General features: G+C 41.5%; 3 protein-coding genes across 6 annotated transcripts in view; 1 reads left to right on the forward strand and 2 right to left on the reverse strand.

The window, feature by feature from the left end:
• tpcn1 (two pore segment channel 1) overlaps positions 1 to 10,277 on the reverse strand; it is a 14,746-nt gene extending 4,469 nt beyond the window's left edge. The window contains 22 exon segments of the mRNA XM_080433576.1: positions 22 to 45; positions 47 to 69; positions 267 to 382; positions 636 to 797; positions 890 to 997; positions 1,094 to 1,166; positions 1,747 to 1,800; positions 1,899 to 1,955; positions 2,068 to 2,112; positions 2,244 to 2,307; positions 2,426 to 2,474; positions 3,309 to 3,433; positions 3,675 to 3,791; positions 3,921 to 4,020; positions 4,243 to 4,301; positions 4,448 to 4,482; positions 4,747 to 4,835; positions 4,964 to 5,094; positions 5,595 to 5,708; positions 6,045 to 6,221; positions 6,804 to 6,937; positions 9,581 to 10,277. Of these exon segments, the coding sequence (XP_080289702.1) occupies positions 22 to 45; positions 47 to 69; positions 267 to 382; positions 636 to 797; positions 890 to 997; positions 1,094 to 1,166; positions 1,747 to 1,800; positions 1,899 to 1,955; positions 2,068 to 2,112; positions 2,244 to 2,307; positions 2,426 to 2,474; positions 3,309 to 3,433; positions 3,675 to 3,791; positions 3,921 to 4,020; positions 4,243 to 4,301; positions 4,448 to 4,482; positions 4,747 to 4,835; positions 4,964 to 5,094; positions 5,595 to 5,708; positions 6,045 to 6,221; positions 6,804 to 6,937; positions 9,581 to 9,671 (1,947 nt within the window). The 5' untranslated portion in view covers positions 9,672 to 10,277.
• Positions 9,140 to 14,005, forward strand: drc10 (dynein regulatory complex subunit 10). Of its 4 annotated transcripts, none has more exons than XM_080433322.1 (5): positions 9,140 to 9,256; positions 11,899 to 12,598; positions 12,779 to 13,012; positions 13,128 to 13,199; positions 13,620 to 14,005. In XM_080433322.1, exons 2-5 carry the CDS (start codon positions 11,900 to 11,902, stop codon positions 13,908 to 13,910), a joined length of 1,296 nt encoding a protein of 431 aa, XP_080289448.1. In that variant the 5' UTR covers positions 9,140 to 9,256; position 11,899; the 3' UTR covers positions 13,911 to 14,005. The 4 variants fall into 4 exon arrangements, with proteins under 4 accessions (XP_080289448.1, XP_080289451.1, XP_080289449.1 ...); XM_080433325.1 differs by having other exon boundaries at positions 12,779 to 12,940; positions 13,620 to 13,975; XM_080433323.1 differs by lacking the exon at positions 9,140 to 9,256 and adding an exon at positions 10,309 to 10,357 and having other exon boundaries at positions 13,620 to 13,975.
• A 24-nt stretch (positions 14,006 to 14,029) lies between these two features.
• cfap73 (cilia and flagella associated protein 73) lies at positions 14,030 to 19,101 on the reverse strand. Its single transcript, XM_080433326.1, has 7 exons — positions 18,973 to 19,101; positions 18,723 to 18,828; positions 17,168 to 17,272; positions 15,572 to 15,769; positions 15,211 to 15,432; positions 14,936 to 15,094; positions 14,030 to 14,765 (listed from the first exon to the last, which is right to left on the reverse strand). Exons 1-7 carry the CDS (start codon positions 19,026 to 19,028, stop codon positions 14,682 to 14,684), a joined length of 930 nt encoding a protein of 309 aa, XP_080289452.1. The 5' UTR covers positions 19,029 to 19,101; the 3' UTR covers positions 14,030 to 14,681.
• Between the last annotated feature and the right edge of the window lie 8,399 nt (positions 19,102 to 27,500).

Below are 27,500 nucleotides of genomic sequence, written 5' to 3' on the forward strand. Positions count from 1 at the left end.
GGATAGGTGACTTGATCTTACCATGGTGATGTACCAGTTGTTGACTAACTGTCAGTTCAAACAGTGTCACTAGAGAGAGAAATAAGACAAGCAAATGGTCAGTTTGGTAAATGTACAGATTTATAGGTAAAGAGAAAAAGGGGAAAGTTTTTCTTTCATGGCTTATTAAGTCAAGCATGGGTGTCCCATGTGGTACTGTGATGCTCTGATTAAAAGCACCAACCAGATGTATAGCATAACAAAACAGCAACAAGTAGGGTGTTTACCAAAGCTGCTGAGAATGTTGTTGAAGTTATTGAGATAATAGTAGCCTTCCTCCAGCACTGTCTTGTTGCCTATGGTGACGTTGATTTGTCTGTAGGAGTCTGCGACTGTACTGGTGCTGAGGGGTTGATTGGATAAGGACTACAGTTAGTAGAAGTCAATCGTTAAACTATTTTGTTTGGAGAAGGGGGGGCTGGGGTTAATGGCATAGATACTGTTGAGGAACACCAGTGAAAGTGGGAATAAATCAGAAGTAAAGCGTACCGCTGTATGCATTTCAGTCATTTCAGTCATTTCAAACAATTACAAATGTATGCTAGCAGCAATCATATGCGTATATGTGCTGAGTCTGACGGGGGTTGCCAACTCACTTGCAGCAGTTTGGGTAGATCACATCAGCAAAGAACTCCATCCCAACAATGGCAAAGGAGTAGTAGAAGATGATCAGGGTTAGGCCCAGGACTTGCCATCCTGGGAAAAGCTCAAACATGGTGTCCAACACATTACGATACCTCTGCTTTATCTTAAACAACCTGGGAGCAGGGGAAAGAGAGAAGTATGCATATAAGTAGTACAGCTATATGCAAAACAGAGCACATGAATAGGACATTGGATTGAGGCCCACCTGAGAAGCTGAAGTGGTCTGAGCACTACTATGAAGTAGAAAGGTTCCATGTCGAAGGCAAGAGCAATCAAGCCCATGAAGGCAAACACAGTCACGGAGAAGTCAAACCTTGTTTGAGGAAGAACAGCAGTTAGGAAACAACACAGTAGAAATTGGGTTTGATGTATTGTAAAGATGTCACACGTGAGAGAGGGCAGTACTCACAGATTCCACCCGGAGCAGAAATAAGCAATCGGCCCCAAACCTGTTATTTTCATTAACACCTCCACACCATAAACTGGAGAGAAAGTGGTGTGAACAGAGATGGAGTCTGTGTGGGATGTGTGTCAAGTACTTAACAAATGCTGATGACCAGCATAGGTCACATGTTGATAATGGGGCCGTGTCCGCAAAAAGTGTTTTTTTAAAAAGCATCTTTCTGGCATGGTAAAGACGTGCTCCTCTTCCCAGCGCAAGCATCGCGTTTCAGTGCTCTCGAGCCCAGCTTGTTTTGGCGGAGCGCTCCAAGCAGAAATATTTCAACTTTTCGAGAGGCGCGCCGCTCATCCATGTCACGTTTGATCCCCGGGCTGTGTCTGACAACCCAGTCTTAAACAACCTGACATTGAATCGCTTCCACAACCATGAGAAGTCCATGCTTACAATTGTTTCAGCTAGACTATTTGCGCTAATAAGGCAGATATAACACGGCGTTTGAGCACAGCAACGGTTAATAGGTTCTAACATTGCAGGCATTCATATAAACGCTCTGAACATGATATCCAAAGCGCTCCTCCACTCATAAAATGCTTTCTGTGGACACAGCCCCCTATTATGGCTTCTGTATGCGAGCGAGATACAGGACAAGGCATACTCACTGGTGAGGAAGACAATGTAACTCCATGGAACAATTCTGGACCAGGAAAATCCGGCTGTAGGAGGAGAGGGAGAGACAGAGGTCACAGGCCAGGAGAACCACACAGTCTTCTCGACTACCACAATCAAATCAGTGTCGCTGGAAGGGTCTTACTATTTAGCATGTATGTCTCAACAAGGATCCACACGCCATTAACAGCCACCACCACGTCTGCAGGTATGAGAAGAGAGGCATATAAATTAACCACTTTGACCCTGATGTCCCTATCTTTCCATATTGCTTAAAAAGTGGTATGTTGAGTATAATGAATGAATGCACTCACACATAGCATATTGGAAGGCCTTTGACTTCACCAGAAGGTTGATGCCTATTAAAATTGAACGCATAAAGAAATATATAGACAGTATATATATGTGATCACTGCAGATAGTGGGACCCAGACGGAGGAATGTAGAAAAGGAACATGTTCACATTATTCGAGAAGAAGCGAGAATTCACCTTTGAAAATGAGGAAAGTTGTGTGTGGAAGGTCATCAAACCAGTATTCTCCACTTCGTCGCGCCTGGCCATCAAACACAGAGAACCATTTTTGCGGACAAATAAAATCACAGACACACAGGGAATGGAATAGTGGAAAAATGGAATGTGTATCTAAACAGGTTGAGTTAATTTGAACTTACTTTCCATTTAAGGCCAATGACCTCATAGAACTTATAAAAGTCATCTAGGCTGTAACAGAAAGAGGGGCAGAGAATGAGATAGAACTAGGAATAAAAGTTTAGGGCCGGATTCGATTCATACACTCAGTGGTAACCGCTTACTTGGTTGAGCCACCAGGGGTCTCTACAGTACAAAGTACTTAAAGGTAGTGTAAGTGATATTTTTGGGTTAAAACAAAATGTTTTTTGTGAAAAGGTTAAAGCTCTATATTCTGATAGTAATCATTGCTATATATGTTCAGTAACAGGGGTCTTCCCGTTTCTCCAGCAGCTCTTTAATAAACAGAAAATAAATGTTCAGGTGGCTTGCCAATTTTATCCAATCAGAAGGAGAGAGAGTACCCTAGCCTGACACTAAGCCTGAATTCTCATTTTGTTTCATTCCATCATTCAATCTGAAAACCCTCTCAGTGCAGCATGGCCAAAGTGGGAGTCTTTGGCGATTATCCCAATCCCGATTGGGCCGGTTAGATTTTCAACCGAGAAAACCTCGCCTTTCTACAGCATCACCAGACCCTGAATGCGAGGCTAGTGATTCACGGACTGGGGACATTTATTAGCTTAAAATTTTAAGTGTTCCAGGTTAAATTTTGCCTGCTCATTTATTTTTGTTATCACTCCCAATTTCACTTGTTTATCCTGTATCCTGCATGAGTTATGTCTCCTGATTGGATAAAATGGCTATCCTGACCTGAAAATGCATTTTCAGGTCAGGATATGCAGTTTACTAAAGAGGCTGTTACTGAAGAAACTATAGCAATAATTACTATTACTTATCAGAATATAACGCTATTTAACTCACTTACTGCTCCTTTAATAGGAAGCTTGTGTGTAATGCTGGTACCTAAGCATTGGAGCCCCTGAGATGTTGAGAGCTTTAAATGTGAGAAAGCGGTCTCTTGCGGACATTCGCGGCCTGTAGAAGCGCATTAGGCCATCAAACTGCTTCAGAGAAACACCCATCGGCCTCTGGTGACAACACACACACACACACACACACACACACACACACACACACACACACACACACACACACACACACACACACACACACACACACACACACACACACACACACACACACACACACACACACACACACACACACACACACAGAGGAATATACGATGAACAGGTGATGCATGCAACAGCTATGACTGCTTTTTGAATTCATGTCGATGTTATTAAACAGGGACAACTGAGGGCATACCTGTCGGCTAACAAGCAGCTGGAAGGCATGGTCAATGGCTGAGCGTTTGTGAAGCAGTAGAGATTTAAACTTCATCTTTTCAACGCCGTTAAATGTATCAAACACCACTGCCAGGAGCTGTGGAGGGAACAGAGACATTGTAATGTAGTAATAGTTTCAAGTTTGGAGTTGGACTGTTGACACTATATCTACAGATGTTTAGATATCAGAACATTGAAGATAGTGAGAGCAGGCTGTGTGCAGTACCAGGTTCATGATGAAGTACAGTTCTATGGAGAGGTAAACAATGAAGAAGACACAGGACCAGCGATTTCTAGAGTATGCTGGCATCATCACATCAGGGAAGCTACAGGAAACAGGGAAGATTGTTCTCAACCAGTGACAAAAGTTATACAACAGCAATGGTTACAAAAAAAAAAGAAAAAATATCTGGAAGCAGGCCAAACAGACTTGTGCTATGGAAAACATTAAAGTTGAGCAACGGAAGTAGGAAGGAGATGATGCGTATAGCTTGCATGTCATCTGAGCAAAGGGCAATGTACAATACAGTGTGTTCTGTTGTGCTTACTTTGCTGTGGTCAGCAGTACAAAGAGACTGACAATGCTGTTCTCCAGAGTGTTGAAGTACTGTGGGGAGAAGAGCGGACTCAAATCAGGAAACTTTGACCACAACTGAGACACAACTTGCATGGAAACCAAACCCCTAAACACATAACATAACACAACATAGCCCAAACAAACTAATGTCACCCAGACTAAACTATCAGACGTACCGGGTCAGCAGTGTTTGGAGAGAAGAGGCAGAAGCCTGAGAGGAGACAATGGACTATAGTCAAACAAACACAGAATAACAGAAAAACTGTACAGTACTCTATGGCTGAAAGCGGACAGTCCAATGATGAATTGACCATATTCACCCTGTGGCAATTTTGCTCGTGTCATGACGTAAGAGCAAAATGTTCACTGTGTCAATATGGTTAAATCAACTCGGAAGAACAAAAGTGTGCCAGCTTACAATTTTTTTTTGCTGTATTTAGTGACAGAAGGCCATAGTAGAAGACGTGACACTTACCCAAGATTGCAAATATAATCATGAAGAAGAGTAGCAGTAAGAGGATGTCAATGAAAGGGGGGAGCGACTGGAAGATCTGACGCAAGTTTCTAATTGGAAAAAGGAAGGAGCAGACTTGTCATTAATGAGAGTGCCCAATTATAAAATGATCAGCGATTTGTGTGTGTATATATACGGCATATATTATACATCTGGTGTTGAATATATTGTTATGAACCTGCGCACTGCACCACAATATCTGCAGTCCACCAGGAATATGGGTCTGAGAGCTCTGGTCACACGCAAGTGAGATGTCTGTCTGATGAGAACCACAATGGCCTCAACGAACTGTAGCAGCAACACGCATGTCTATGTCACAGAGAAAAGAGATGAGATCACTCAGAAAGTTATACATTATTACATATCTTGCGCATTCTTTTACATTTTTTCCCCAATTTAGTCATTGTCATGTTTATAATCCCTGTCACTACCAAACCCTATTGTTTGGTATAGGGGGGTATTTTGACAACCTTGTCTCCTCTGATACACCCACTTCTTTTAATCTGACCTGTTTCAACAGGAGAGCATAACGCATGAGGAGGAACACCCTATCCCTACTATACTATCCACACTGCTTCCTGGTGCTTTGACCAACCAGTAGAAATCACTAGTACAGTGGCAGAGATTGCCCTCCCCTGCAGGCTTCCAAACCACGAACACGCCGTGGATGTGCTCGTCCAAGCCAGAGGCACCACGGAGGAATCAAATCCGTCTCCACGTGGTGAGCAGGTCATTTACCCCTGCACCACATGGACACCCTAACACTGTTACCTAATGTCATCTTCAGGTATCAGAGGTGCATCCGTTACCTTCACCATGGTCCTCTTATGTCGTATGAAGGTGTGGAAGCCTAGCCAACGTAGCTTCATGCATAGTTCAAACGCCACCATGACCAAAGCTAACAGCTCCAGAGTGGCATGGACCTACAAGAAGCATGACATACACAAAAATAGACTACAGTTATCATTATCATTTATTATCTACAAGCTCACAACATGTCACAATGCAACACATTGTGAGCTTATAGATCTGCTATTTTTTAAAACATTTTTAAGTGAAAGGGAAAGTGCTTAAGTCTGTCTGTGTGTTTTATAAATATTTAACCAATGCAAGTATTAACAAGAACTTGTGATTAAAATAACCATATTGGATTCATATTGGAACACAGTTAATTTTTTCCATTTTCTGAAAAGTAACAGTTTTGGACAAACAAAGGTTTACACCCGAAAGCGACGATGTGCAAATGTGTGTCCACTTACATAGACGTCCAGGCGAAGCGATGGCACAGCGGGAGCCTCGCACAGCGACAGCACCATCAGCAGCACACCTGTCAGCAGCTCCATCATGTAGAACAGGTGGTTGTGAGCAAACAGGTATGCTGCCAGCGCCTTGGGGTTCCGAGGGTGGGTGAAGAACTTATCATTGTTTTCCCCTTCCTACACACACAGTACATACAGTAGAGAGCATAATGAGGTAGGGCTGTGTCACGATCATGACATTTTAGGTGACGATAATTTATCGCACAAATAATTGCGATGCTTTTACACAGGACAGTTATGGCAAATAAAATAAATATACAAAGAAATGACTGACATTTAATAACTTTATACTTTCAAAATTGCTAAAAAAATGTGGAAAGCATAGCAAGCATAGCAGATCTACAAGCTTTTTGAATATGTATGAAAATGTTTCAACATGGAAACGTTTATGACGATTATGCAAAATTATTGTGATTATCTTAAATAATTGCAATCATGTAATAATTGTGACAGGCCTACATATAAGAAGCAGCCGCAGACATAAGCAACATTTGTCTTGGGATTTTCTATTTAAACACTGTCACTTGCAGCTGCAACAGAGCAGAATGGGCTCTATTAAAAGGTACAAAGTCCAGAGGATATAATAAAAAACATTATCATATGATCACATGAGCTAAAGGCTACTAGTTATGGAGGTTCTACTATTTAGTTACTTTAATAACAAAAAAAAAGATGGGACAGTCCAGTGCTTGTGAATACCTGTAAATAGATAGCTGCCTCTTGGTAGTTCATCTCCCAGCTGTGTTGTAATGATGCATTTTGGGCTCTGCAGTTTTGTGGGCCAGGCGTTGGAATCACTGCATTGTTTATTATATCGTAATTGCCACCTCCATCTAGAAAATAAGAACAAAGTGTCTACTATATACATATACAGTATGTGTTGTCACATACTGTGTGTGTGTGAGATATATATATGTATATATATATATATATATATATACACACACACACACACACACACACACACCACACACACACACACACACACACACAGACGTATGTACTGTATGTATAGATTGATATATGAGCATCACTGTAACTATAGGCTGTAGTATAATAGTCCCTATTTATACAGAAAATCTAAAATTTTGGCAATCGTTGTGAATAAAGTTACTTCATTATTAGAGACATACTGTAGACAAACTCTACAGACACACACATATTCAAGGGTGCGTGCCTACCGATGCAGTCTAGTTCTAAGTGTAGGATATAAGAGTTGATTACAACTGGACTCTCCTCATGGATCTGACTCTGATGCTGTTCAGCTGTTTGTGTTTGCTCAGACAAGCACTCCATGGCTCAGCCTGGATGTGATTTGTCTCAGCATATGTGAACGTATTACAGTCCCCCGAAGTCCACCACGGACAATGTGTGTGTCATTCACAGTCCACAGGTCCAGCTCCAGTGTTCACACCCCCCCGAGGATACAGACAGGAAAGCATTCCACTCAACACTGATGTCCTTTCCAGAAAACAGCCACCGGTGTTGCCACTGATAATTAGAGTCTTCTTGTGAACTACTTCTTTCACAAATAGTTTCTCCTGCTAGAAAACAACATGTTTTTCAAACAGCAAGTTGGGTTGCAGATCATGATGCCAGCAATGGAGGAATAACAGAACTGTCACATTACCTCCAAAAGTTACCAACTGCCACTGCAGTGGAGTTTGAACGTTGAACCCTGTGCTGCCTGTAAATATTATATAGTAAATTTTTATCTGAGTGCTAGACTCACTCAACACAGCACCCTTCCTTAGCTGATGCCAACAGAATGTGGTGAAGTGTATTGACTAGACGAGGAAGATCTATTAATCTATTTATGGCTCTTTCAGTTTCAACACACAAGAGGAAGTAGGCATATAACACTGTAATTTAGTTCCACAAATTCCATAAAGAGGCCACTTTTATCTTAAGCGACTGGACATAATAAAAAAAAAAGGAAAATATATTAAATCAACTCCAGTTCAACACCTCCAGTTTCCATCTGTATGTTCAAGGAAGATATTGCAGTCCATTATGTCTTCGCCAAACAACTAGTCCACATGTTTCCGTGGTCAGTACACGTTTCAATCGGAATGAGTCTGTCAGTGTCCTCTCGCCACATTCATGTCACGTTGCTGCCCCAGGCAGTAATCCTTAGAATAGAAATTAAAACATGTAGGAGAAGAACAGAATAGAAAAGGTAAAGATTGGTCCCTGGAAGTCAGCTGTGGTATATTCCTGTATGACAGCAACTGAATCAGCCTCAGTAAAGATCAAACTCTAGTCCAACTGAGGACTGACTAGCTGTTATTCCGACAGGAGCAAAGCCACTATCCGCTGTGCGCTATTCCAACCCATCATTTGTTTGAGAACAATAATGCGTTTGTTGCTGCCAGTCAATAACACAGTGAGGTCAGGCCCTGAGCCCGCTCTTCCAAAACAAACACACTTGTCTATGGTGACTGGTTCTCAGTAAAAATCCTTTATTCTTCTTTTCCTTTTCAGAACGATGGCCAGCGTTCAACAACAAAGAAACCAAACACCACACTTTCTCCCTAGCCAGTGAGAACCATCCTAGATTGAACTGTGCTGTCCAAATGGTGACTTATTTTTCCCTCTGTCAGTGTTCATACTCCCTCCCTGTCTCCAGAGAACTCCCACAGCAGCAGCCAGCAAGAACACACTGATCAATCCTCCCTGTCTCAGGGAAGTTCCCACTCCCTGATATCCTGGGGGGAAAGGAGAGATCTCCTCTTCCTGTTCACTTGCAGAGCAGGAAAACAAGACACAGTTGTGGTATGGAGGTCTGGTCTCACACACACATGCTCAGCGAGCCCGAGAGTTGACCAGAGACTGCAGACATTGACACACACACACCACAAATGCTGCCCATGATGAGCATGGGGTAATGGGGCCACTCATACACACTGCTGAGCCTGCACTTTCCTGCACGGGTCAGTTTGTAGTGTATATGTGAGGGATACAAAGGCAGCAGGATTACAACATAGAGTGGACACATGACACACGGACACGTGATCTCAGAATTATGGACATTTCTATTTTCCCTTTCAAAACAACAGTGTTCCCTGATTGCACCTGGCAACCAGCATCACATCCTCAGAGGGAGGCTTTCAACATCATCTCCTACGACAGCATGGGGTGGCACACCTCTGGTATGTAGGCAGGCATGCAACAATATACAATATACTACTATCACAAAATACACTGACTGACATACACAAATTCCCAACAAGCATTGTGGAGATTTAAAAAAACAAAAGTATAATTCTCATTTATATTCACTTTAATCAGATACAATGAACTTCAACTGGGAAACAAAGTTATACATGAATGAATATTACAGGTTTCTGACAAACAAGTCAGTCTTTATTCACGTGTTTTTTTGTTTTGTTGTTTGGATCATGAGTGCAGCAGGCAGGCAGCCAGCCAGCCAGCAGTGTTAGAATGAGACTACAATGCCAGACAGTAAAACTTACTCTCATCTCCCCTCTCTGTGTCGTCGCTAAGCAAACCGCTGTTGTCGTCGTCCCAGTTTAAGATGAGAGGCACATCGTCATCCGTCTCCATTCTTCAACAGCACACGTAAAAAGCCACCGCGATCTCCTAAAATGCCACTTTGCCTCTGCAGCGTTATATATATATCGCTGTATTTAGGCAGATAGCTTGAGTTTTCTAACTAGATAACGGTACAAACTCCCGTGCTAACCGTAGCAGGACATGACATCTTGAGTGCGCACTCTTCTTCGCTAATAGCTAATTAGTTGCTAGCATGCGAGCAACTTTTGTACGTTTGTACAGAAACCGCTATCTAAGGATAACAACTAGTTAGCGAGATGTCTTTCTGCTTGTGTGTGATGCAAAACCTAGATAAAGCTAGTCTGACCAGCGGGGGAGCTTGTTTGTTTCGGTTTGTGTCTTTGGTCTTGAGGAGATGACATCTGTCATCGACCCACTGTCATTCACGGCACAACTCCTGCTGCGTCTCTCTCTGCGCCCATAACGACCATCACACCACATCATCACATCACAGAACAAACACAACACAGGCGTTTTTAGCTGCTTGTCAGGATTTTTCCAAACGTTTAATCGAAAGTGAAGTACAAAAATATTGCGATCTCACCGTAACCCAAATAATATAAGTTCGCAATGCAAATAACGACATCAACACACACACACTCTGGACTACACTGTTTCATCAACAAACTTTTGCGACACCAAAGCAATTCACGGCAGTTGAATTTTCAAAATAAAAGGTGGAACATTGCATAGAATTAGAAAAATGAAAGCTGAAGTGCAGGATCAAAATAGTCCACTGTTTAATGTATGCGACTAACATGTTAGTTTTCCCTATTTTTGTTTATGGATCCAAATGAAAATAAAAGTGATTGCTTTAAAAAAGAAAGAAAGAAAAACTCAACAATGAAAATTGAAATGGATGCAGTTGTTTGATGTTATGTTATTTATAAACCAAGAACAAAGAAACCGGTTTAAACAGAAACAGCTTTGTAAATAGAGGTCTATATAACACTGTCCAGTAAAAATTATTGGACTAATGGACTAGCATGAACTCTGTAGTTGAATTCCTTCTACCCTTTCCTCTGGTCCTGTTCATACCTTGGTTGGTAGCCTATACAGGGGTTATAATTATAAATTCAATCGATCTCTAATACCTTTTTATTTGATCATTGATCACCATTGATACTGACATGATACTGACATGACGACACTGACCATAATACTGTCATGATACTGACATGATACCGACCATGATACTGCTTTGTCGCTTCTGAGGAAGGCCAAAAGGCAGTAACGTCAATCAAATAAATCACTTTGTATGGAGCCAGAGTGTGCAATAGTTTTTCTTCCTTTTTACTGAGCATGATACTGACATGACACTGACCTGGTCATGATACTGACATGACAACAAGTACGATACTGTAATGATGCTAATATGATACTGACCTGGTCATGATACTGACATGATACTGACCATGCACACATGCTTTTGTGTGTTGTGATTGTAATAACAAAACTTTTGAAGCATCCACGTTCCACAGTAAATAATATAAACTCTTATTTTGAAAGGCAAGTTAAGTTATGACAGAATCAAGATTCCCGAATGCAAATTTCAAGAAGGTTTTGCTTATCATAATCAGATTTCTGTGAAATAGCAATGATCCTAGAACCATCATGTACATGTTCCTCTCTCACAAAAAAATAAATGAACTACCAGGCTCCCAACTTAAGCATACACTATCATCTGGATACAATTAAAAATCAACTTTAAAAATTAAATTAAATTGTTAGATAAAAAACCGCTGAGTAATTAGATTAACGTGATTTGGCATCTGGCCCGGGAGGTACACTGACCTATTTTTAACTCTATACTGACCCTGTAGCGCGGAGACGGTATCTTAGCAACCGAGACTAAAACTAAAAACAAAAACATACGAGATACTGTGTTGGCAACACAAGACAAGTACACTGAGGCCAACGGCAGGGGAAGTGACTATCACGCTTAATATTATTTACAAGCACTGTTTTGTCTGTTTTTTGTTAGACACTCTCAGGCAGCTAAATAAGCCTAACACTAAAACTATTGTCAGTGCTTCAGATATTGTCAAAGCGTCGTCTACTCTAGCCTAAAGTCTAAACTTGAGGTAAGGTGTGCTTACCTTTCCAGCTTTAACAAGTTAGTCATGTGTAAATTACCTATACAATGGTGCCACAATGAGTAATGTGAAATAAATAAATACAATAAAACTAAAAGTTAATTCTAATCTTCCAATGACAGCATGTCTGCAGAGGTGTCAACTTTGGTGGCAGTGGATGCCAGTCTTCAGATGTTGTCCTCCACTCCCCAGCCAAGGTCCAAGAGACTCCCGGAAGACTCCCAAAAGATCCTTGACCCTCTACAGAAGAAATTGTCTTCTCTAGAGACACAGCAAATATCTGGTGTTATAGAAGACTGCATCGGTGGAGTGGAGTTAGTAGCCATGCTGCCTGCTGTGTTGGTTCACCTAGAAACTCTGTCTAGTAGGCTAGATAAGGGGCTGACTGAGGCACTGAGAGAGCATCAAGTCTTAGAGAAGAGTCTGGAAAGGCTGGAACATCTAAAGCAGGGGTCAGGTAAGGAAGAGGAGAGAGAAATTGGGGGAGCAGCAGGGGGGAGAGAGAAAGCTCAGCTTGAGAGGGATTTCCAGATGTCCTTGAGGAGCGTGTTGAGACTATTCCGAGCCCATCCAACTGCCATCCGTATTTTGAGGACAGAAGCAGATATGGCAAGTGGGATGAGTAAGAACATGCAATGTCTAATTGGAGGACTAAGGGAGCTCCATGTGGTTGTACTGGAGAAGCTGCTCACCAGTCCTACTGAGGAACAAGCACGGGGCCGCTATTTGCAAGAGCTGTCTGTGCGCCATGGCAAGAACATGGAGCTGGTGGCTTCACTAGAAACAGAAGTAGCAGCAGTCACGAAGGACAGAGATGCAGCGGTGAGACAACATGTTTAATTATAATTGTATAGCTACTAGGCTAATGGCAGTCTTTTACTTATAAGAGGGTAACAAAGTATGTGATATTTACAGCTCTAACCTTTGAAGAAAACTCATGGCCAATTTCTTTGGACAAATTATGTCCACTATTTCCCTACCTTTTTCCTGTTTGTCAACCAGATTTCTAAGAAAAATGATGTGATCAAGAAATTGAAAAGTTCTCTGCACCAGATGGAAAAGCTCTCAGAGGACTTTGTGTCGCGTACACAGCAGGATGCAGAGAAGCAAAGCCAATCAGATGTTAAGGCTTCAGAGGGGAAACAGACTCGATTGCAGCAGGAGGTCAATCAATTTACAGTCCAGCTTAACAATCTTATCCTTGAGAACAAGGAGGCAGAATCTGCACTTCGCAAGGTGCACCTAATATGTACAATTATACCTAAACTTTCAGCTTTAAAATGTTTGCTACCTTGTGGACCACAACATTTATTTGCTGTAAAGCTATCTATTCTATTTTTGTCCCCGGCAGAAAAAATACAAGTTGGAAACAGAGATAGAAAACAGGATTAAGAAGTATGATGCTGACATGGGAGAGAAGCAGGTACAGGTTCAGTGCTGAGCTGATTAAAGTAATCTGTTAAAGTAATGGGATTTCCTGATCACAAACACCTCTGCATTGATTAACATAATATCCAGAACATTATAAATAACTTGCACAAGCAGCAAAAACAAAAGTGTAATCCATGAATTCCTGTGGGTTCTAAAATACCAAAACTATCATATTCAGGGTTTGAATGAAATGTGAGTTTATCCTGACTGTAAACATGATACAGGACCACTCTTGAATGGAATACCTGCAGTGTGAATCCTGATTAACACTGGACTTTTAACATGGCCTACATGTATATTTGTCAAAACCTACTGTCTTTGTCCGGACAGAGGTATCCAATCACTACAGTATTCTCCTCTCCTCAATGGCTTTCTCATTCCATTCATTTCAATACCGTCCCCCTCCACTCAGGTGGAGCTGGAGGAGATGGAAGCCATCTATGAGGAGGAGAAAGAGGAGCTGAGGCAGCTGCAGGAGGCCTATGCTGTCATGGAGGTAGAGTACAGCCAGATCCAGGAGGAGCACCTGCTGGCAGAGGAGAGGATCCAGGAGGAGGAGAGAGACCTGGAGTTCAACACCAGAGCTGCTGTCGTCATCCAGGCCTGGTGGCGGGGCTTCCGCGTCCGCAAGAGCATGAAGGGCAAGAGCAAGAAGGCGAAAAGCAAGAAGGGCAAGAAGGGCAAAGCCAAGAAAGGCAAATAGTTTCATCTCACAACCCTGATGCTGAAGTGTTTGGCAAAGGCTCCCTTTCAGAACATTAATGAAGCCCAATTTGTATTTGGACGTACGACCATGTTGCTCACCCAAAATAATGAAAAAGTGAAAGACAGAGAGGCTATTGAAAATATTATACTTGTGTTCCATCTCCTGTTGTATGTGTTTGTCATTCAGATATCAAAAAAGAAACATCTCTTTTATGAACAAATCTTGCCACTGTTTATTTTCTTACACTCTCAGGATGTACATTAGGAGACGTAGATTACAATACTTATTATTTTAAAATACAGTGTTACATTGCTGAAAATAATGACCAAATACACATGATGAAATAGCCTACCGAAAAGCAATGACATATTTTTCAATATTTTCCACAGAATACATTTCATTATTTAAAAAATATATGGTATTTGGCATATATGGCACTGTTCACTTTATTGTATGGCATTCAGGTTGCTATTCTCTGCATTGGCCACAGAGTGGCAGTACAGCTATTCTGTATTATTTTTGATTGATCTATTTCCCATAGACCATTCCTTCATTAATTTCAGTTAAAATAAAAAAGATCTGGCAATATATTCGGTTTTATGCAGTCTACTAAACAATCCACTGCAGTTGTTATGGGCTGTTGGTATTGTCTTGTTCTTATCTTAAATCCACCGTTGTGTCTGAGGGAGGATAATCTCTCAAGAACAGATTCAGAGCTGCACTACTAAATGCAAAAGTGAAAAATGCTGGGAGCGCTGTTTTTCCTTTTTATTTGACCTGGGATCCCAGATTGGAGGGAGGATGGTTGATGTCATTCACTATGCCACTCTGGTTCTGGATGAACATCTGGATCTGAGGAGAGCAGATTCTGTTCAGATGAGAACTTTTTATAATGATAGACTCTGGCTGTTTAGCCTAGACGGAGACGCCCGTTTGTCTGACAGGGTAAAGTTAGAGGAGTCACGAAAGCAGAACACCCAGTTTATCAGCATGAATTTTACCCTTGCTGTGAAAATGCTCACCTTATCCAACTGTGTCTCGGTGTCATCTACAGTCACACTTTCTTTCTCCCCTATGTGCCCACCTGTCATTTGGTAAAGGTTAAGGGTCACCATTTTGATTTGGCCCAGCAGCAGCGTCTCCTTTGCTGCAGTGTTCTGGATGTGATTCAACTTATTTTCCTGTAGGGAACAACTGACTTTCATTACACACACACACACACACACACACACCAAAAAAAAAGAGGCCTGGCTAAATTAAGTATTTGATGTTTTATCCCATTCAGCAGGTTATATACCCATCTGAGAGCTTCTAAGCGTGTCTGGTCCAGCTGTGTCTGTAGTTGGGACAGCAGGTTGTTCTTCTGCAGCAGCAGGCAGCTCTGTTGGCCTGTGTATCTCTGCAGCACTGCTCTCTGGTTATCCGTCTGCTCCTGAACCTCCCTCTGCCTCTGACGGAGCTGATCTCTGGTGACACGAAGGGTCTCAAAACGACCCAGCAACTGCCACACCTCCTCAAACTGTAGCACTCACGTGGCGTGGACATTAAATAATAATAATTAATAATCAACAAAATTTGAGATGTTGTCCCAGGTTTGACTTCCGCATGAAAATTTAGATTTTGTGGCAGTGTCAAAGGTGCATACATAATTAGATTACCTTAGCCATTTTGAGAACCTGTTCTAGGAATGTCCAGTACAGAGTATTCCTCTGTACTCTGTGCTGTAACTTCTTCAGTCTGTTCTCTAATGCAAGACATTGCTCCTTCAGTTCATCTGCCTCTGCCTCCTTTTGAAGCACAATCTGCCTCTCTTTCCCAGCTTTCTTTAGACTTCTGTTACGTTTAGCATCGTTCTCCTGCAAGTGGGGAAGAACGATGAGATAAAAGGTAATCTGATAGCTCAATTATCCACTACAGCTGCGTATGTGAACGGGGTACCATAAGTTCAGCCATTTTTTACATTTAGCATTTTAGTGGCCAGAAACATGAAAAGGGTGTTCGTTTGACACAACTTACCCCCAGTGTGGTAAGTTGTTCATACAAAAAAAGCTCCTATGTTCCCATTTTATAATCTTCAACTAATAAGATTTTGTCAATTAACAAAAAGAAAACACATATCACAAAAAAAATATCACATCTGAGCTGTCACCAGACAAGCATAAACACTACCTGATGATGTTAGTCAGGGGATATTAGCAAATAAATTCCTTGCCAAAAATCTTCACCAATGTGTTTGTAAAGGTGTCTAGTAACACATCTCACAAAGACTGAAATTCAGTTTCCCTTGGAGAATTTTTGACAGCTGCTGAAAGTTGGGGTACCCACCATTTCCCTGCATTTCCATGCAGGGCAAAAAAAATCTAATTTTAATTCTGTTTTAAGTAGCATGTGAGGGGTCAAACCAGTGTTGTGTTCTAGTTTTTTTATGAAGGTATACTATGTTTATTCCCTGTCTCCCACACGCACGGCATGCGCGCGTCTATAATGAATTAAATGTAAAAAACGCTGTTTTGAACAGTTTATGAAGGTGTACGGTGGCGACGAAAAAAAATCTCAAGGTATACGGCGTACACAGCATCTGACGGTAGAACCCACCACTGGGTCAAACTAGGGTGTTTTTATGATTCTGAATCCATTGCAAGCATTTGTTTTGCACCAAAACCACTCCTTGGGCTAAAAACAGCCCAATCTCAATGGGCTTTTTACACAAAAAGTATACCTGGACAAGGATGGCTATGGCCGTTTAAAACACCCTAGTTTGACCCCTCACATGCTACTTAAAACAGAATTAAAATTAGATTTTTTTTGCCCTGCATGGAAATGCAGGGAAATGGTGGGTACCCCAACTTTCAGCAGCTGTCAAAAATTCTCCTAGGGAAACTGAATTTCAGTCTTTGTGAGATGTGTTACTAGACACCTTTACAAACACATAGGTGAAGATTTTTTTTGGTAAGGAATTTATTCCAAGATTGGAAATCTTTCTGCTAATATCCCCTGACTATGTGTGAATGTTCAGGAGATCAGTAAAATCTACTTCGTCTGGCAAAAAAATAAATTTTAACTCTAGTTCTAGTTGACTACACTACATTATAGGCTATGATCCAAACCATCACATGACTGCTTTAATGTGAATATCAATGTGAACCTACAATTGGTACTGCATACTGCATTATTTGTTCCTTGAAACATGGGATGACTGTGGCTCCTCTTACCCCGGCCTGTTATCCCCTATATGGGACCATAAAGTTGTCTACCTTGAGAAATCTGTCAAAGTGTAGAAGTGATTCCTTCAGGCTTTCCTCCTTCATCAGCACATCATCTCTGCGTATTAGCAAAGTCTTCCTTTTCATTTCAAACTCCTACAGACCATCAGAATGTTGATGCAGAACACAGTTAATTAACTTTTCCTTTTTTTACAATGGCAAACATATAGCATGTAAAAGATGGTGGAATAGTGGTGGAAAAAGTACTCACATTTTTTACTCAAGTAAAAGTATCAATACTGCAATATAGAAATACTCTGTTACAAGTAAAAGGAATTCAAAATGTACTTGAGTAAAAGTACTTATGTATTGGCATCAAAATATACTTAAAGCACCAAAAGTAAAAGTACAAAATGTTTGAAATAAAAATAAAAATAGCAGATCTACAAGCTCACAACGTCTCGCGATGCGAGGAGTTGTGAGCTTGTAGATCAGCCATTTTCAAATAGCCTAGGTAAGCCTATATACAATAGGGCTAAAGTGGTTAATGTATGTTTTATAATATTATAATTTATATCTGCAAAGTAACTAGTAACTAAGTTTTCAAATAATTGTAGTGAAGTACAATATTTGAATCCGAGATGTAGTGGAGTAGAAGTATTGGAAATTGGAAATACTCAAGTAAAGTACAAATACCACAAAATTGTACTCATAACCGCCAACTCTCCTATTTTCACCAGGAGACTCCTGTTATTTGACCATTTCTCCTGGACGATTCCTGTTCTTCCTTTTTCTCTCTCTCCTGTTAATCTCCTGTTTTGGGGGATTCCAGCTTTTTTGTGTGGCACTGGCAACCCATGTGTCAAAGGCCCATATAAGACCTCCCCTCACTGATATACAGCCACGGCCAGTCGTGTTAATTTGCTAGTTCCTTGAGTTTTTTATATGCATATCACAATGGCAGTATTTGATTGTTTTTTTTTGTTGGAAGGTGTGAGTGGGGTCTCTCTCTCTCTCTCTCTCTCTCTCTCTCTCTCTCTCTCTCTCTCTCTCTCTCTCTCTCTCTCTCTCTCTCTCTCTCTCTCTCTCTCTCTCTCTGCATGCCACTTTGATTCTGGCACACACACCCCAAAAAAAACTCTCTTTCTGAGAGAATTGTACTGTCGCTTTATGTATATTATGTCTGGATAAACTCAAGTCCCATTTACAGTGTACACATACACTCCATGTATCTAAGTGATACATTAATTGAATACAATTTGAAAGAGATAGTCACTTTTAAGTAATTAGTGGTTATTATTAAATATGGCTCTTTTATTGCTACTTTTAACTTTTTAATGGATCCTATAAGTAAAGCCTGATAAAGTGTCAAACTCCCAAAATCCACCAGAACACTGGAAATTACATCTACTCTGTTAAAAATGTCCTGGGGGGGGACATGTATGTCTCCTCTTATCTGACGGTCTGAGGTTGGCAGACCATCCTACTATGTACTTAAGACTCTCATACCTGCCAATGGCACGCAGGTATGAGAGTCTTAAGTACACAGTACTTAAGTAAATGTACTTAGTTACTTTCCACCACCTGTCATGAGACTAGTTCTCACCTTTATGTGCCCCTTGAGCTGCTTATCCACCTCCGTAATCTCTCTGCGTTTGTCCAACATTCGTGTGGCCCTTGTTATCAGATACATCTCGTCCGCAGACGGCTGTCTATTCACACGCAAGGCAAGCACAGGAGGGAGAAAAACATCTTCAAATAATCAATTTGATCGATTTAGTGATGTGGTAGGTTAGCATGCACGCATATACACACACCTAAAAAAAAGAGCTGACAAAATGAATCAAAACACTCACATTGCATGCTGTTCCTCATACACGATGTTGAAATAATCCTCCAAATCCTTGGCCATTTATGCAAACACTGTTTCAACTGTTTTAGATTTTTCTTTATTTTTTCCCCGTGTTACCAAACTTTCTATCAAAGAAATTCTTCCAGTGACGCATGCTTCCGTTTCTACGGCAACATACATACACCATTTACAGCCCCTAGTGGCGTAAATATGTACATCAGTATTTCAGAGCCCTAAACTCCCTGGCAGCAATTTTTGTCAGGCCCCGGTAGCTCGCCGTGATCGTATAGTGGTTAGTACTCTGCGTTGTGGCCGCAGCAACCCCGGTTCGAATCCGGGTCACGGCATTGCGAGACAATGTCACGGCACAAGGGCTGATCTTTTGGGAGCTCAATTCGTAAGACAAAATGTGTATGAAAATTACTGACAAGTACTATTACAACATTATTACACGTTTTCTTGCCAGTTTAACTATGTGACTGCTGTGTGTGCGCGCTACACGTCGTGAACACGTTCATGACACGTTTACACATTAGGCCTACTCATGTCATGCTAATAGTAGTAATATATCAATATAATATATATATATATATAGTAATTATATCAGCATGCACACTTAAATGGCAAAATATCCGAGACAAATGTCAATGCACGTCGAAGGGTGAAGTAAACAAAGATCCTGTCAAATATCCTATTCCATTTCTCAGTAGGCGGAGTTTCAGCACTCAAAGCAGAGCTAACCTCGCGTCACCAGGCTTTCCACCACGGGGAAATAAGCAGAGCTGTATCAAGAACTTGTTTGCAAGCAGGAAAAAAGTTACAGTTCGTTTGAAGTACAGAATGCTGCCAGATTTAGCATATTGTAAACATATTCGTATTCCTGTAGTCTGCAGAGCAGTGTTTCTCAACCTTTTTGTGCCAGTTCCCCCCCCCCCATCATAGTCAGTATCACGTCAGTATCATGGTCCTTATCACTTCAGTATCATGTCAGTATTATGGTCAATAATGTCAGTATCATGGTCAGTATCACATCAGTATCATGGTCATATCAGTATCATGTCAGTAGCCTATCATGTCAGTATTATGGTCAGTATCATGTCAGAATCATGGTTAGTATAATGTCTATATCATGTCAGTATCATGTCAATATCATGTCAGTATCATGGTCAGAATCATGGTTAGAATCATGGTTAGTAATAGTATCATGTCAGTAATAGTATCATACAGTGGTCTGTTGTACTGTGTTACGCTGTATACGCCGTATACAATGCAGATCTTTTTGGGGGGAAAAGCGTATACAGTCTAATAACCATTTCATCCATTGGAAACCCGATAGCGTATCGCACATGTCGTGCAGGGAATAATTATCGTATACCCTCTGAAAAAAACCTAGAACACACCACTGGTATCATGGTCAGTATCATGTCAGTATCAAGGTCAGTATCATGTCCGTATCATCAGAATCAATCAGAATCCATCTTTATTGTCACATCACAAGTAAGGTGGGTGAAATTCTGAGTTGTGCAGGCTCATTGCAGTTAAAAGATAGCTAGAGGGTCATATCATAAAAGAGAGAGGAGAGGGGGAGGCATGAAGTGCATAATATATGACTAATCTGCATAATAAATTAATGGAAAGCCATAATAAATAAGAGTCATGTATGGTCAGTATCATGGTCAGTATCATGTCTGTATCATGGTCAGTATCATGGTCAGTATCATGTCAGTCAGTATCATGTCAGTCAGTATCATGGTCAGTATCACATGGTCACATGATATTGAAATTTCATATCTCTCCGGCACTCAAGCTAGTGAAAATAGCCAATCCACAAGCTCACAATGCGTCGCAACACGGCACATTGTGAGCCTGTAGATCTGCTATTTTGCAGATGCTTGTCTCATTTTTAAGGTTTTAAATGGGCTTGCAGCTCCTCCACTGAGTCAATTCGTAGGGCAAGGGAAAGTGGTGGCAGGGCATCAAGGGCAACTGCAGGGAATCACAGGGAAGCACCATAGAAGACTGGGAAGCACCATAGGAAGCACCATAGATGACAGGGAAGCACCATAGGAAGCACCATAGATGACAGGGAAGCACCATAGATGACAGGGAAGCACCATAGGAGGCACCATAGATGACAAGGAAGCACCATAGGAGGAACCATAGTCATAGATGACAGGGAAGCCCCATAGGAGGCACCATAGATGACAAGGAAGCACCATAGGAGGCACCATAAATGACAGGGAAGCACCATGATTTGGAAAATTTGGGGTGGAGGTTCTTCCTGGGCTTACTGGGAGTGTGTTCAGGTTTCTCACCGATCGGTCCAGCAGTGCTTGTGGCATTTTGTGCAAAATGGGTTTTCCAAAAATCAGGTAGCGCTAATAACAGGCCGATGGGAAAAATGTGGGGCAGAGGTTCTGCTCTGGCCTCCAGCGAGTGTGTGTACACTTTCATGCCGATCGATCCAACGTGCTGGAGATTTGCTGCTCAGAAATAGACGGACAGAGACACACACGGACGGACAGAGAGGGGCAAAAACATAGTCTCCGACTGCAGTAATTTGGCTACATAGGCCTACCCCAGAACAGCTGACACCAAAATTCTGTTAACAGGACCATCAAACACATTAATGCAATGTTCCAGGTTCCATAATTATTCCAAATTGTACCAAAGGATTCTAACCAGTTCTAGATAATACAATTATTTATACCTCATAGCAAAGTATCTTGAAGACATGCTGTTATCTATTAGGCTACTTTTGTTTGGTCCTTCATTTTCCCTTCAACTCCTGGTCATGGTGACCTTGAATGTTTTGCACAGCACCAAATTGGTGATTGTCTTGTATTGACCTTAATGACCCCATTAGCCCTCATTGTGTTACATATTATTGTGTATGCATTGTGTAGCCTATTATTGCATACTATTACTGTCACTTTACCAGCATGAAGCATTAAAGGAGCACATTTTCAACCTAGCTTCATATAATTGGTCGTCACTAATGCTCATTATAAGATAGCACCATTGCGTCTACTCACTCTGTGTCTCATTGGTGAGCCTGCTGTGGACAGTTCAGAAACCTGCCTACCAATATCATCATCAGGGATTCCAAGTGATTTGAAACTATTCTCTCTCTGAAAAGTTAGTATGCTGAAATAAGCCATTTTTCTAGCATCAATAAAAAGGTGTTTGAAATGACCAAACCTGCCTACCGATGATGTTACTGGTAGGCAGGTTTCTGAACTGTCCACAGCCCACCTCTGACACGCAGAGTGATTAGACAGAAATGGTGGCATCTCATAATGAGCATTAGTGAGGACCAATTGTACTTGATAAACAGTATGAAGATAAGGTTGAAAATGGGAGGGTTCTTCCTTTTCTTTTCCTTTCCTTTCCTCGCCCAAATGGGTGGTGTTTTTTGTAAAATATGAGTCTGCAAAGCCATTTGAACAGGGATTAAGGGGAATACAGTATACATTTGGGATGAGGTAACTTGGCAATCATATTTTAACTTGAAAGAGTATAGGGTCAAGTATGCTTTGTTTTAGCTTCTTAATCGTCATTATCATCAGATTTAGTGTATAAATCTTATGACTGTATTGAGTGAAATGTAAAACATTTCACTCCTGTTTTCATTGATTGTATTTCTAAAAGGATTATAAAGGATTTTGAGGATTCGTCCCTAGTCAAATACAGAAGTGACACAAAGGGACTCTGGCCACATTGTCAGATCAGAGCAGTGCCTTTGGTGACAGTGGAGAGTGATATTAGCACATAATGGAAATGCCTTGTGGTGTTATATTTGCATAATACAGTATATGTCAGGTGTGCCATGGATGGAGGGGCCGACTTTGACAGTAACAATAACCAAAGAAGTGCATCTGTAGATGCAGATGTGTATGTACACGAACCAGTGTGGCTCGGCAGAGAGAACATATGAAAGAGAGAACGGAAGACAGAAAATGAGTCAGTGAAGGGGAAAAACAACAACATAGATAGCTAGAGGCAGAGATGATGCCCTATACATTTTTGATGAGTAGATGGCATGCTAAACACACACACACACACACACACATGCGCGCGCACGCACCCACGCATGTGCACACACACACACACACACGCACGCACGCACGCACACACGCACGCACGCACGCACGCACGCACCCACACACACACACACACACACACACACACACACACACACACACACACACACACACACACACACACCACGTTATTAATACTAATGGAGAGAATTAGAATAAAAGCATTAGAATAAAAGCATGTTGTGCTGGATGGGAGGGTGAGTGTGAAGTTGTGGAGATGGAGACATCACACCCATGTAAATACCTGCAGACCTTTTAACAGTCTCGGAGGAAGAGAGGAGGAGAAAATGAATCATTCAGGTGTCTTTGAAGACTCCCTGACAGGGTTGACAAAAAAAGTTGGCATCCTTATTTTTTGTTCTGTCCAACTAAAAGGAATCAACATATCATGCTTTACATAATATGCATGATCATTAAATAAGAACTTCATGCTCCTGAAAATAAAAGTCAATAAAGAAAATGACTCAAAAGAAAAACAATGATATAGATTTGAACTTGTGCTTCCTGTTCTGTCTCACTCCCCTTTTCTTCTCTCTGTCTTCAACACACACACATGTTCACACAGTCACTCACACTTGAGTGGACAGGTAGCAAACATTTAGGTATCCATTATTAAAGGTCAACACTGCGGTGCAAACAGATTTTGAGAGGAAGTCTGTGTTTATGCTAATGCCCTTGTCAGACAGCGGGGGCAGCGGCTTTCTGACACCATCTATTAGTAATGAGACAAGATCCCAGAAATGCGAGGGACATGGGCAAAACAATGATGCTACCAGGAAACAATGGAACATGAGGGGAGGACGAGACTGTATTGGAGGTTTTTGAGAGGCTTTTGTGTACATCCATGCACAATTTAGAAGGTGATGCTGGGAGTGGGGGTACAGGTCTAAATGTGTATCATTGCATTTGTTTGTCTATTGATGTTTGTGTTTGTCTCCCAGCAGTGGTCTTGTCAGACCTGTTTGCAAACATCCTTGTACAAGGCTAGAGACAAGCCTCTGGGGATGCCAAGGGATGCCAAGGGGAACTGAAGGGTAGAGACAGAGAAACAGGCCTGCCTCTTGGTTCTTGAGCAACCTGCTGCACTCCTTGAGCTAAATTCATCCTTTTTGTCGTACGGCAATGTCATTCGCTGAAGATTTTCAACAAAATAATGAAAATGAAATTCATTTGGCACACATTAATAATGTTAGCCAGAAAGGGATGGAATTAGACAAGAATTCTTTTAGCTTCAAATTAGAGGGGCAACCCGTTAGGGGCCACTGCCAGGATGTGTGGTGACCTACACTTCAAACAGAAGAGCTGATTTGTGTTCAGTGATCTCCTGCTGGTAGTGATATGCTTACGCTGGGTACCCCTGTCCAGACAAGGGGTCTGGAGTGCGATCAGGGGTAGCGGATATGATCTGGATCGAGTAGTTTTGTGCGTGTGTGTCCGTGCGCATATGTGTGTGTCCTTGTGCACGTGCATGTGTCTTTGTGTGTGTGTGTCCTAGTGCACGTGTGTGTGTGTGTGTGTGTGTGTGTGTGTGTGTGTGTGTGTGTGTGTGTGTGTGTGTGTGTGTGTGTGTGTGTGTGTGTGTAGGATTATCGTGCCTCTCCAATCCTGTGGCTGTAATCAGACGGGACATTGGCTCCATGTCGGCCCTCAACCCCCACCACCACCCACTGTGGGAGCGCCTCTCTCCCTTTCAGTCTGTCAAGCGTGTTTGCCTGCCGGTCTTGGGACTCGAGACCTTGGAGCATGGCGGTATGTAAAGAGCTGAAAAGCAATTATACCTGCTTACATCACTGAATTTCGCATTCACTTGTTTGCTTAAATCATTGGAAAGAGAAAGTCTTCCATGAGAGGAAGAGATAGACAGTGCTGGGATTTTGTAGTAGGGGGTGCTCTAGTGGTACGGAGGCGGTCAAGTGGTACGGACAGAGGTGCTCTAGTGCTGCAGGGTGGCTCTAGTCTAGTGTATGGGGGTGCTCTAGTGCACTGTTTCCCAAACAGTGGGTCGGGACCCATCTGTGGCTCGTGGACCAATCTTTATGGGTCATGAGTAAATATCAACGTTTCCTACATTTAAAAATATAAATATTATTTCAAAAGATTACAAAAGAGTTGCATATTGCATAAATAAAATGAAAAAATGTAATCATTTCCATATATAAAAAGTTTAAGAAGCAAATGAGTCGCTTCGCACCGCGTTGTGAGCTTGTAGATCTGCTATTTTCACTAGTTTGGGCCCCGGACAAATGTCTAATTTCTCTTTTGGGTCTTGAGCTAAAAAGTTTGGGAACCACTACTCTAGTGGTACGAGGGCTCTAGTGGTGCACTGCGGGTACTCTAGTGGTACAGGCCAGGGTACTATAGTGGTACAGGGGGTACCCTAGTGGTACGGGAGCTCTAGTCGTATGGGGGTACTAATGGTGCGGGAGTACTTTAGTGATACAGGAATTCTCCAGTGGTACGGGGATTCTCCAGTGGTATGGGTAATCTAGTGGTACGGGGTACTCTGATGGTACGGAGATTCTCCAGTGGTATGGGTACTCTAGTGGTACGGGGTACTCTGATGGTACGGAGATTCTCCAGTGGTATGGGTACTCTAGTGGTACAGGGTACTCTAGTGGTATGGGGTACTCTAGTGGTGCGGGGTACTCTAGTGGTACGGGGTACTCTAGTGGTATGGGGGTACTAGTGCTGCGGGAGTACTCTAGTGATATAGGGGCGCCAGATAAACAGCCTTCGTTGATCAAGTTATAGTCTGAGTCGTCTGACCCTGGACTGCCCGGTCTGCTGTTAGTTTGAACTCTGACCCCAGCCTTTGTCTTTTGGATGCAGCGCACAGAGCAACTCGAGCACACCCACGCACACATACAAACACACACACACAGACACACACACACACACACACACACACACACACACACACACACACACACACACACACACACACACACACACACACACACACACACACACACACACACACGCATAATGCCCTCTTATCCTTGACAACCCTTATGCTCATATTAAGATCTACTCCAGTGATTTGGTGGCTATCTCAGCCATAAACTCTCATTTGGAGGAAATTAGCTTGGGTCTGGGTCTCGTTACTATACAGTGCTTAATAGAATCACCATTATTGTGGCTTTTAAATTAAAGCTAGCATGGAATGGACAATACCATTCAAATAAGCTCTCCCTGCCAACCAACTTTGTTCCACCGTTTGGGAAATGTTATGTTTTACTGCTAAGATTCAGAACCTTCTTATTGCTATACTTACTGATTTTGATATTATAATTATATTAAAATATACAAAAAGAAAACTGGTAAATCAGGCATTTCAAAACTGAACATAGCACATCTTAATCAGGCAGTCAAGGTAATGATACAGTTTCCCAGTGAAGCCCAATTAACTTAGCACTTTTCCAGTTTTTTGTCTGAACCTGACATTCCAGAGAAGATTCTGTAGAATGACGTCCCTTTATTTACCCATAAGCTTTGCTAATGCAATACAGTGAAGCAAACAAAGAAGAGATCATTTACATACAGTACATACATACACACACAATAAAATATTCAGTGTTCATTTATCCATTTGTAAAGAGTAAAATTAACATTGAGGATTTTACTGTGTACTGTTGAGCTTTTAAAAGACAGTGCAACAGATCATTTTAAATGCTGGAAATTCAAATGTGAAAAACAGTACCGATACATTTGGCATGCCCATAAACGATAAATATGTTATATACATTTATTTTAGTCAGCGTTTGGACAGCTATATCTACCCCACCTCAACGTTCAGAAATCATCCAGTAAATAACGTGTGGTGATGTCAGGAGTGGAAGAAGTGCACCCTGTAAACTCACCCAACCTCCATAATAGGATACTTATATCATCTATATTTAATTTCACAGTTAACAGTAGAGAGGATTCCAGAACATTACAAGTATAGTTGGTTTTGAATGCTATGTATTTGAATTATGCCAAGTGCAGTCAATACACTATGCAATTTCTAGTAATTTCCTCCACTTCTTCATCTCAACTTTTCTCATTTTAAGTAATTATCATATCATTTAGTCTTAAGAAGCAACTGATATTGTTGTCTAGTTTGACCATGTAAATATCTGAGGCTCTACCTTTAATGATACAAAATGGAATAGAATGGAAGTGTGTGAAAGTTGCCACTCTTTTTTGTGTGTGTCTCTGTGGCACTCCAATATCAGAAGTCTTGTATACAGTGTTGTATTATACACAGAACCCTGCTGCCACCACCATCAATGAGACCAGAGCACAATCAGACCACTGGAGAGAAAACTTAATCAGCTTTACCAATTACACTCCATCTCAGACCACTTATTCTAAAAAAAAATGCGTCATTAATGTTAGAACATCAAACAAATGCCCTTCAATGTCTTGCAAGAGAGTCCAAACTACA

This window comes from Gymnoscopelus braueri, assembly GCF_963280865.1.
Source record: "Gymnoscopelus braueri genome assembly, chromosome: 7".
Classification (NCBI taxonomy): Eukaryota; Metazoa; Chordata; class Actinopteri; order Myctophiformes; family Myctophidae; genus Gymnoscopelus; species Gymnoscopelus braueri.